This window comes from Manacus candei, unplaced genomic scaffold (assembly GCF_025592945.1).
Source record: "Manacus candei isolate 608988 ecotype Guabito, Panama unplaced genomic scaffold, ASM2559294v1 h1tg000050l, whole genome shotgun sequence".
NCBI classification, from domain to species: Eukaryota; Metazoa; Chordata; class Aves; order Passeriformes; family Pipridae; genus Manacus; species Manacus candei.
The window spans coordinates 13,950,460-13,961,397 of NW_026138098.1; the positions used below are offsets into that span (position 1 = coordinate 13,950,460).

At 54.3% G+C, this 10,938-nt stretch overlaps 1 protein-coding gene across 1 annotated transcript; it reads left to right on the top strand.

The window, feature by feature from the left end:
* Positions 1 to 2,320: 2,320 nt before the first annotated feature.
* TLX1 (T cell leukemia homeobox 1) lies at positions 2,321 to 8,320 on the top strand. The gene is made up of 3 exons (XM_051800012.1): positions 2,321 to 2,789; positions 4,440 to 4,641; positions 8,098 to 8,320. The coding sequence occupies exons 1-3, from the start codon at positions 2,321 to 2,323 to the stop codon at positions 8,318 to 8,320; spliced, it is 894 nt and encodes a 297-aa protein (XP_051655972.1).
* Positions 8,321 to 10,938: the final 2,618 nt, after the last annotated feature.

Consider the following 10,938-nt stretch of genomic DNA (forward strand, 5'->3'; position numbering starts at 1 on the left):
CGGGGTTGTGGCTGGCGTAAGGATGGTAGGAAGCCACAAGCACTGGTGTGTCAGTGTGTGTGTGTGTGTCTGGGGGCATCTGAATGCACAGGTACCAGGGTGTATTATTGTGTGTTGTGAGAGTGAATGTGAGTGTGTGAAAACACACAGTTCTGAAGGTGTGGGCGAGAACATGTCTGAATTTGCGTGGGTGCAGGGAGGGTAACTGTCTGTGGGTATGGGGGGATGTCTGAATAAGTGTGCACAAATATAGGTGTGTGAGTGCAAATATATGGGACTGTGAGCATGGGTGCCTGTGGGCTCATGAGGGTGTGTGTGAACTTGTGCATCTTTGAGAGTGTGGACTGTGTGAGTGGGTGTGTGTGTGAGGATTTGGATGGGATATGTCCGGTGGGGGGTGAGGAGGTGTACCTGAGTGCACAGGCACAACTTTCTATGCCACCGCATTGGTTTTGCATGGGGGATAACCCAAAACCGGCTGTCTTATGGGATCTCCACGGCCTCACGTGGGCATTAAATCACAGGCACGTTTAAGACATAAAGGGCAGCCTTTGGCCCAGTCGGAGAGCGGGGGGCCTGGAGGGCCCGTCCCAGCCAGGAGCGGCGAGGACGGGGCGGGCAGAGCACAAACCAGCGGCAAAACCTCGGCGCCGCGGTCGGGGCCGCTGGGTTGCGCTGGGCAGCGCCGGTCGGCAGCGGCGGGGGGACGGGAGGAAGGAGGCGGCCGCGCCTCTGCCCCACCGGCGGCTCTGCCCTCTGCCCGGCTGCGCGCAGCAGTCACCGACGAACAAGGGCCACAACAAGTTTTGCAGCAAATTGCGATACCGACCTTCATTTTCATTTTTTATAAAGCATTTTAAATAACTTTCGGGGGTGTGTGTTTGTTTCGTTTTGTTTTTTAGTTTTTGGTTTTGGGTTTTTTTTCATTTTGGTTTGTTTTGGTGGTTTTTTTGTTGTTTTTTTTTTACGAAAACACTCATCTCCCGCGGGCAGGCGCGGGAAAGAACGGCGGTGGCAGACGGCGGGCCCGGCAGCAGCGGGTGCCCCATCAGCCCTCGCCCCGCCGCAGTGTGCGACGCTGCCCCGTGGGGAACAGCTGGGGCCTGCCATCGTCCCGGGGGAATGAGCCCCGCCCCGGTTCTCCGGGGGGAGGTGTGCACCAGCCCATCGCCTTCTCCCATCGCCTTCTCGCTTCCGCTCCGGGATCTGGGGATGGGAGAGCCCCCTCCTCCTCCGCGCCTTTTTGAGAGGTGCTGACTTTTGAAATTGAGAACAACCTTTCGGAACAAAGGGGCACAGTGGGTCTGGGACCCCACCAGGATAAGATCCCCCAGCTTCAGCCCTTGCTTGGGATAAGCTGCAGCCCACGGGGATCACGGCCCACGCCTGATTCCCTGGCGGGGCCTAGCCGCCAAGACCCCTCTTCCCAGCAGCCTACAGCCACAAACTCTGGGACCAGACGTTCCTACTCTGTCACCCGCTACTTGCCACTCATTCACCCCCCCCAGTGCCCTGCGTGCACCCAGTGCTCACTTTATAAGGCCAGGCCGGACGGTGATTTTTTTTTTTTTTTTTTTTTTTTTTTTTGGGAGGTGGGGGTGCGGGGGGGGCTAAGCTGGAGAAGAAGAAACTCTTTTTCTTGTGTGCTCTTCTCTGCTGTCATTCACTGGGCTGCTTTCAGCATCCAGCCAATGGAGAGTGAGGGCCTGCAGCAGTAGGCCCTGGGTAGGGTGATTGATGGGCAAGCGGGGCGGTGGACGATCGCACTCGCGCTCCGCCGCGCTCTGCTCCGCTCCGCGGGGCTCCCGGCTCCCCACCGCCCGCCGCGGCGAGGGGTCCCCGGGGCACCCTCGTGTGTGTGTGCCTTGGGTGAGTGGCTCCTGGAGTGAGGTGGTTGTGTCTTAGTGCCTGGCGGCGCTGGGTCTTATCGAAACGGGACCAGTGTGCGTGGGTGGGGATATCGTGTGTCCGCTCCTGGAAGCTGTTGGGTAGTGGGTGTGTGTGGCGTGGCTGTGTCTCCAGTGTGTGGGTCCTGCGCCTCGCTGGGCACGGCTGCCGTGTCCTGGGCTGCGGGGTTGTTTCGCTCTTGTGCCTGGGTTGCGCATGGCTCTGCTGGTGGGTCTTCGTGCTGAGCGTGTGGCTGCCGTGTCCCGGCCGTGCGTGGCTCTGCTGGGGTTTCCTGAGGTGTGCGACCGTCGTGCTATGGGACTGAGCTCGTAGCCGGCGTGTCCCGGCTGTGCGCGGCCCCGTTGCCGGTTTCGGGGCGCTGCGGGGCTGTGCTGCCGTGCCCGGGGCGGAGGTCCGGCTCCCGGGCGGTGGCATGGAGCACCTCGGCGCTCACCACCTGCACCAAGGCCAAGCCGAGCCCATCAGCTTCGGCATCGACCAGATTCTCAACACGTCGGAGCCGGGCAGCTGCATGGTGTCGCACCCGCGGCTGCAGGACTCGGCGGACTACGGGCTGGGCTGCATCGTGGGCAGCGCCTATAACACGGTCACGGGTGGCTACGGGGCGAGCGGCGGCGCGGCCGGCGCCTACAGCGGCACCTCCTGCAGCATGGGCGGCCTGCCCGGCTCCTACAACGTGAACATGGCGGTGAGCATGAACGGCAACACCTTGAGTTCGGCCGGGGGGGTGATCCGCGTCCCGGCCCATCGCCCCGTGGCCGGCGGCGTCCACCAGCCTCTCTCCGCCGCCGTGCCGGCGGTGAACGGCATGAACAGTCTCACGGGTCTCACCTTTCCCTGGATGGAGAGCAACAGGCGGTACACAAAAGACAGGTTCACAGGTGAGTCGGGCCACCGGGACACCCCCTTCCCTCCCTGCACCCACCGTTCCGCTCCGTTCCCCGCCGCCCGGCCTCGGCGCGACAGCCGGTGGTCACCGGGGCACGCAGGATCCGGCCGGGGATCTCTCTAGCCGGGTGGAGAAAGCGGCCTGGATGGTCCTGGGAAGTCGGTCCCGGAGGAGGCCAGAAGCAAGACGGTGTGGGAAATCAGGCGCATTCAGTCCCCACTAAATGCGTTGTGTTTCTTTTTGTTTGTTTGCTTTGATTTTTTGGTTGGTTTGATTGTTTGTGTGTGTGGTTGGGCGTTTGTTTTATTTGTTTGGTTGGTTTTTTGGCTTGTGTATTTTTCTATTGGTTAGGTTTGGTGTGGTTTTTTTAATTATTTTTAAGTTGAGTTTTTTGTGTTTTGTTTTGGGGGTTTTTTTGTTGTTTTTTTTTTTTTTTTTTTTTTTTTTTTCGTGATGCGGCTCGTGAAAGGCGGGCAAAGGAAAAGGGATGGCAAACTCGGCACACCACCTCCCGTGAGTCCCGGCCACGGCTGCCGGCTCCCTGCCACCGAACTAAAAGCCGGAGAAACTTTCCTTTAAAACCAGGGGTTATTTGGGAGGCACATTGCGGCCGGCGGCCCCGGCCCTCGCCCGCCCGGGAAGGCCGGCCCGGTGCGTACCGTAACCCGTCTGGTTTTCCCCGGCTGCGGGTTTCGGCTCAGCCTTTTCCCCTATCAAAAAGGACTCTCTGCAGTCCCGAGCAGAGCTGGGTTCGGGCTAGAGCCGCTTCCCGGACTCGCCGCCTTTTCCAGGTGTAGTTGGGCTTGTCTTTCGGCGCTAACAAAGCAAAACACTCGAACAACGAAAATAAATAAAGACGCAAACAAAAAAAAAAAGCAACGAAATTCCAACGGGGAAAAATCAGCGCCCCAATCGGCCCCTCTTCCCGAGGGCGGAAACCGAGGCCCGATTTTTGGAAGTTCCCGTTTAATTTCGACCCGATGGCGCTGGGTTCAGGCGCGGCCGCGGGCGGACGAACGGGCCATTCCCCTGGCAGGCACCGGGCTGGATTTCAAGCAGCCTCTTCCTGGCTGAGACACAACGCAACTTTTCACTAATTATTTTTCATGGGGTTAGGGGAAAAAAAACCCAAACCGTATACATTTATTTAAAACAACAACAACAAAAAAGCAAACAAAACAACGAATAGGAACTCCTGGGACGTTACTTTCCACGTACGAGGCGCCGGGGCCGGCGGGTTACCGCCGCACCCAAACGAAATTAGCCCCAGCCCGGTTGGCACGGAGCGCGGAGCCCCGTCCCGGCGCCAGGACCGCCTGTCGCTGCTGACCCCCCGCTCTCCGCCAGGCGCTTCGCTGGGCAAGCGGCCGCATTCCTCGCCGCCGGAGCCGAGCGGTGCCCGGCGGGTGCCCGCAGCACCCAGGGAAGGCACCGGGGCCGCCGCCGAATTTTTGCAGCCCGTGCGTGTTTGTCGGCGGGGAAGCGGCGGCTTCGCAGCGGGGGGTGGGTGTCCCCAGCCCAGCACCCGGGAGCCGGAGCCCCTCTGCTGATGTGTCGCTGCTTGCTTCTTTGCCTCTCATCCCCCCTCCTCCCGTGTCCCCCCCAGTGGCCCTCTCACCCTTCACTGTAACACGCCGTATAGGTCACCCCTACCAGAACCGCACGCCCCCCAAGAAGAAGAAGCCGCGCACCTCCTTCACCCGCCTGCAGATTTGTGAGCTGGAGAAGCGCTTCCATCGGCAGAAATACCTGGCCTCGGCCGAGCGCGCTGCCCTTGCCAAGGCCCTCAAGATGACAGATGCCCAAGTGAAGACCTGGTTCCAGAACCGGCGCACCAAGTGGAGGTGAGGGACTGGGGGTCTTGGTGGACTGGGGTGCTGGGGCAGCCCGGGGTGAGCAGGCCTGGCTGCCACCAGCTCTGGAGGGGCAGTGGTGGCCTCGCATGGGCTTGCAAGCCCTGTGTGTGTGTGGATGTGAAAGTGCGTGTACACGTGCGTGTGCACGCACAGCCGAGTGTGTGCAGCATCTGTGGCTACGAACGTGCGGGTGGTGTGTCCGTGTAGTGTGTGTGTGCACACCAGCGGGTGTGTGTGCGAGCAGGGCACGTGTGTGTAACTGCACAGTGAGTGTGAATGCTTTTGCGTGAGGGCCACGTGCGCCCAGGTGTGCCCGCCTACAGTGTGTGTGTGTGTGTGTGTGTGTGTGTGAACGTGCACGGGGGTGTGAGTGCGCTGCAGGGCAGGCCGTGCGTGTGCAGTGTGCGGGTATGAGCACACCGGACCTGCGAGCGAGGTGTGCACGTATGCAGCGTGCATGAATGTGTGCGCGGTGTGCCGTGCAGTGGGTGCAGTCGGTTTCACCAGTTTTCACCAGTGGGTGCAGGGTGTTCCGTGCCTCTTCCCCTGGCAGCGGCATGTGGGAGTCCCCAGCCCGGGGCTGCTGGAGTACCAGGCTCTGTGTAGCGTGGAGATTTTTATCCCCGGGGGATGAAAATTTCATCCTTCGTGGCGCCTCCTTGCCCAAACGCTTTCTTTTTGTTCTGCTGCCGGGTGTGCCGGTAAAGCCGGAGAGGAAGAGGAGGCTGGGCTCAAGCGGACCCTCCCGGGCTCAGTCGCTGTAACCCTGCCCCTCCCAAGCTGCACCTTCCCGGAATGTCCCCTGGGGAGGCACTCCAGCCCTGAGAACATACCCTGCCCTGGGTGCAGGCAGCCCACGGCGGGGTGCTGGGCAAGGGTGAGCTCGAACAGAGAAGCGGGGTGTTGCTGGGTACTGCACACTGGGTGCTGGAGTGCAGACAGGCAGCAGCTTCTTCAAAATGGGGGGAAAAGGGCTTTCTTGGCATCTCCCCGAGACTTAATAGGACAGTGAGGATTCTGGGGTTGGGTAAGAAACGGGGGACAGGGAATTTGAAACCAAGCGTGTGTGTGAATCCCCAACCCCAGTGAGTCCTTTCCTAGAGAGGCCATGGAAGAGTAGTTTCCCAGGTGTTAGGAAGTCTCTGACTGGAGTGATCTCTGTTGGCCAGGAGCAGAAAACTGGAGGAGGAATAGTCCTGCCGTGGCCTTCAAAACAGGGTCAGCTATGTCTTCTAACCAGGTTTCCTAAGGAAGTGAGGCAAATCCATCTGTCAATACTCTTTGCGTCTGTTGGCTAAATTCAGCCTCCTTTGGCAGAGGCGCAGAGGATATAAACCTGTTCACATGTTTTACAAAAAATAACTGGGTAAAGAAAAACAAAATCCCGGTTCTGCCTAAGGGGAAGGCTGTAGCCAGACCTCAGCTACAGTACTGGACACGGGAGAGTCCCCACCGGCCAGAGAGACACAGGCACGTAAACTTTGTTTGTATGCATCTGTGCGTGTTGGGTGCTGCGATGGAGATGTGGGTGCCCCTGGGTGATAGCACACCCAGCTCACTGCCCCAGGCCCCTGTGCTGGGTAGTGGGTTCTGAGCAGTGCCTGGAGCACTGGGTGCTGAAAGGAGCCACTACGGACTCAACCTGAACTCAACAGCAGGAAGTAACTGAGAGAGTTGGTTTAAACCCTCTGATGGATTTAACTGCTTAACTGCAGTCTGTGGGAGAAGAGTTTTGCCTTTGCCTCTTGCCTGGATGTCTCTGCTGGAGCAAGGTGGCTGTGTGATCCCCTCCTCAGATTTGGGCTCTTGTTTTATACACAGTTACTTCCAGGCAGATTTGAACCTGCAAATCCCAGCCTGAAATGAATGCATGGCTAGGCCAGCTGCTTGCAGCAGGGAGATGCTTGGGAGCCAGGTGCTTGCAGCCACAGTTCTCCTGACCACCCTGGATGTGGGGCTCCCTCCCTCCTCCCTGAGAATCTCTTCATTGTGCAGGGAGTCATTAAATATTCATTGAGGCAGAGATAGAACTGCTGTGGGGTTGCATGGGGATGGCTGGTGCTGCTTTGAGCCCCCTCTCCCTGGGATGTCTCACATGAGATGTTGACACAGTGATTAAAATAGAGACTGAACCCCAAACTACCTGCTCCCAGGCGGGAGCACTGGCCACACACCTGGAGGCTTGGGTGCCCAGAGGCCCATCGCTGGCATCCAGCCCTGGCCTGCTTCCCCACTGGGAGCCAGGGGCCCCCTGCCCTGTGCTCTGAGATGTCACTGTGGAGATCAGAGCTGCCACTTCCAATTCTCGCAGCCAAAGAGAATGAGACATCTCACATCCCTCCTGAGTTGCTAAATTAAAAACTGCCATTTCCTGTGTCACAAGTCCACTGAAGCTGCTGGGAGTGTCAGCTGGGCCTGGGGGTGTGAGGGGGGAGGGCATGATTTGGGAATCATCCTGAGACCAGCACTGTGAGTTGCTTCCAGGTTTTCCCAGTAGCATCAACGGAGGTGCCAGGTGACGTTCAAAGGTAGTTGCAGGCTGCAGACTCCAGACTGATCTGCCATCCAAACAAGTGGGAGTGGGATTTTTGTTGTGACTATAAGTGCATTCAGGCCATTTCTACCTATCCTGTTTTCGCCTCCCAGGTAGCCCAGAGCCAGGACCCTGTCAACACTGGAAAGAACCCCTGCTGGCCCCCTAACCCCCCTTCCTCAGCAGGATCACCTCTGCTGGTGTCATTCCAGGCAGACACATGTCCAAATTGTTCTTAAAAATATTGTCCTTCAGCCTGTCCATGTAGTATATTCTGTGCTTTGATTTTTCTCACTGCTAAAAAATGTGTTTCTAGTGTTTAGCTGACATCTTGCTGATTTTTGTCGTGCCTGCCATGGGTGTGTTTTTGCCTTCATCCAGACTTTCAATAGCTGGTCACTACAGCTCACTGGATGAGGTGGCAGACCTGGGTGCTGGAAGGAGATGCCCAAGGTGATGCTGCCCATCTCCCGACTGTGTGGCACTGCCAGTCACTGTTCCACCTCATCCTGCTCCATGCTCCTCATTGGGACACTGTATGCTTGGCTCTTGCTGTTGGTCCCAGAGCATGTTTGCAGGGGATTGCACCTTTTGCAATGCCGTTGTGTGACCCTTTCCATGTTTTGTCTCTGCTTGGTTTTTTTCACTGTGGACAGAGAATAATCCAGAGAGAGCTCCCAGCTCTCTTTCATCAGAGCAATTTTTATTGAGGCCAGTAAAATAGACAGACCCAGTCCCCAGATTATGGGATTTACTTGCAGTTTGTGCAGGGGATGTGGGACCATGCCATGGCTAGGGATCTTCTTTTCCTTACCCCCACCCCCGAGTCCTGAGCACCCAGCACAAGTTATTCTCTTGGAAAATACCCCTTCTTTTCTTCCCAGGCCCCTCTAACGCTCCCTCTCTCCTAGGAGGCAGACAGCAGAGGAGCGGGAGGCTGAGCGGCAGCAAGCAAATCGCATCCTCATGCAGTTGCAACAGGAGGCCTTCCAAAAAACCATCAACCAGCCCATCCAAGCAGACCCTATCTGTGTCCACAACTCCTCTCTCTTCGCCCTCCAGAACCTCCAACCTTGGTCTGATGACTCCACCAAGATCACCAGTGTCACCACTGTTGCCTCCGCTTGTGAATAAGCCTGGCGGCCACCAGTGGCACATACACCTTCTGCTAGCAGGGCTGTCTCCACAGGGACACATGGCATCCTTGATGGGACATGTAGTCACTCTGTTTCTCCCCAGGGAAGGCTGGCACCCCCCTGTCGTCCAGCCACATGTGCAACCCACTTGTCCAGCTGGGGAAACCCACCACAAGGACTGAAAGGAAGGGAAGCCACCACAAAATCTCTTCCCAGCCGTGGGGTTGCTGGAGCAGCAGTACTATCTCACCTCCCCCCAACCCTTTTGTTCTCTTGAAAGTCTCCAGTGTCGACCCTGAACTTGCTGACGTGCTTCCAGACAAAAGCCCAGCCCTGACAGGCACAGCCGCCGCCGGCGTTCACCCAGCTAGGGGAGAGGAAAACTTCCTTTGGATTCTACTGGCGGCAGTACAAAGCCTGGGTCACCCTTATATGTTCATGTGTGTGTGTATGTGTGTGTGTGTATATATAAAAAAGGTATATATATATATATATATATATATATATATATACACACACACATATATATACACACATTGGACTGACGGCTTAAAACAAAAGGAGGACGCTCCCTGGAAAGCACTGCTCTGCTCTGAGCCTTCTCGGGTTGTCTACAGTGGAGACGTTCGGGGATGCAACAAATGGAGGAAACAGCAGCAATTTCTGCTTGTGCCAGATGGGAACCCTTCAGATCTCACCTCGCTGTCTCTCCTCCCCTTTTTCATTAATTTTTTCTTGCAAGGGGGGAACAAGAGAAGGATCTGACAGACTCCTGAGGATGGTAAATGTGATATCTCAATTGTATGAAGAGCCCAAATTGTCGCTGGCTGCCACGGACTCTGTGCCCATCAGTGTGTATTTTAATAATGAGAAGACCTGGGTGGCATTTTGCGGGGGTAATGCAGTTTCTTTCCATGGATTATTTCCATATAATTTCCAAAATGTTGTCCAGTGTTTTATTTTACCTGTTTTCCTTTAGAAGGCAGTTTCTGATAGCAAAATATCGATTTCACTCTCGGCTGTTTAACTTAGTTGTTCCTTTAATTGTACCAAGAGAATGAGACACAATTAAACAAAGCACTTCTAGCAAATGCCAGGAATATATAGGTATATATATATATACAGTATATATTTTCCAGTTACTTATAATCTAAAACAGCACTGCCAGTTTAAGCAGTTAGTACAAACAAGCAACCAGAAAACCTATTTTCAATGACATTTTTAAAGGCATTGGTTTGTTTGGTTTGAGCGTTGGGGTTTTTTTGTTTGTTTGTTTTGTTTTGTTTTGTTTTAGTTTTTTAAGTTATGCACTTAAAAGGTGTTTTACGTGTATTCACTTTATGAAGTGCTTGTGTAATTTATGTGGAAACGAAAAAGAAAATAAAAAATTTCCAGGGTACTGAATAAATCATTTAAAGCCTTGCTGTTCCCTGTCTATTAGTTCTGCAAGAGGAGACAGCATATTACAACTACTGCTGAAGCCTGTGCAGTTGTTTTGGTTTTTTTTAATGAAAATAGAGTTAGTGTTTCCATTTGACTTTGCTCAGGTCTACTTGGCTTTGGAGGCTCCAGATGTAATATACTGTGTTTTAAACCCTGATCCTGTAAACATTTTCAGGCTTCAACCCAGCTGTGCTTTTAGCATGTGCTTTAATTGAAGCCCTTCTGGGAGGCTTGCTGGGGGTGGCAGGAACTGCGCAGGGTCTTGGCCTTAAACTCATGTGGAATAATATCTTGAATAAGACCTTGGAGTGAGGTCTCACCTGGGCCGAGGGGAGTCTAGAGACATTCGTGTCTGAAATATGGATATGTATATGGAAAGGGGAATTTCAGTATAAAGAAATGTGCAAGAGTACATTTTAGAGACAGTCTTGCAGGGAATTATTCTAGGGACACTGTTTTCCATTCGTGCTCAGCCTTGCTGCAGGACATCATTCCCAGCTTGGCAAGCCTTTCTCAGAGGAAAATCAAACTGGTGGGAAAACTCTCATCAGCTTCCTTGGGGGAGACTCCAAGCCCAATGGCCAGGAAAGCTGGACTGACTTCAGCCTGGTGTTTCCTTCCAGCACTAGGAATTACTGAGTAAAGGATGTTGCAGGATAGGACCGAAAAGGGTGGCAAGCCACGAGTGGCAGGGACTCCCTGATGTGGTCCTGGGGTCCAGGCTGCCTGTGAGACATCTGTGATGAAATACCCCAAGCCTTTGATACCTGGTGGTTGATAGTGCTCCTGGAAGCTGAGTCCTCTGGGTGCAGGGCAGCATTTCTCAGAATTTGTTAAGGGAGCGTATGAATAGTCTGCTTTATCCAAAATCTACTCTTGTAGTGGGCTAAGAATTTATCGTGCTGCACAATTTTCCCACTCTGTGGTCCTATGTGCTAGCAAACACAGAGAAGCATTTGCAGCAATGGAGAGACAAGAAGCCAAAAAAGAAAAAAACTATAAAAAAAGATAAAACACAGTAAAATAAGTAACTACAGATAACAGGCATTTTTGGAGGTATCTTTAAAAGACATTGATTACCCCTAGAAAGCTACTAAAATAAAATAATTTGTATTTTTTCCCAACATAAATTTCAGAGAAGTCTTTTGTTTGAATTTTGTTTTATGCTACAGA

Bases quoted from the DNA above. Each gene is read 5' to 3' on its own strand.
- TLX1 (XM_051800012.1), top strand. From the start codon at position 2,321: ATGGAGCACCTCGGCGCTCACCACCTGCACCAAGGCCAAGCCGAGCCC. The intron at 2,790-4,439 runs GTGAGTCGGGCC...CACGCCGTATAG, and splicing joins CACAAAAGACAGGTTCACAG to GTCACCCCTACCAGAACCGC. The intron at 4,642-8,097 runs GTGAGGGACTGG...CCTCTCTCCTAG, and splicing joins AACCGGCGCACCAAGTGGAG to GAGGCAGACAGCAGAGGAGC.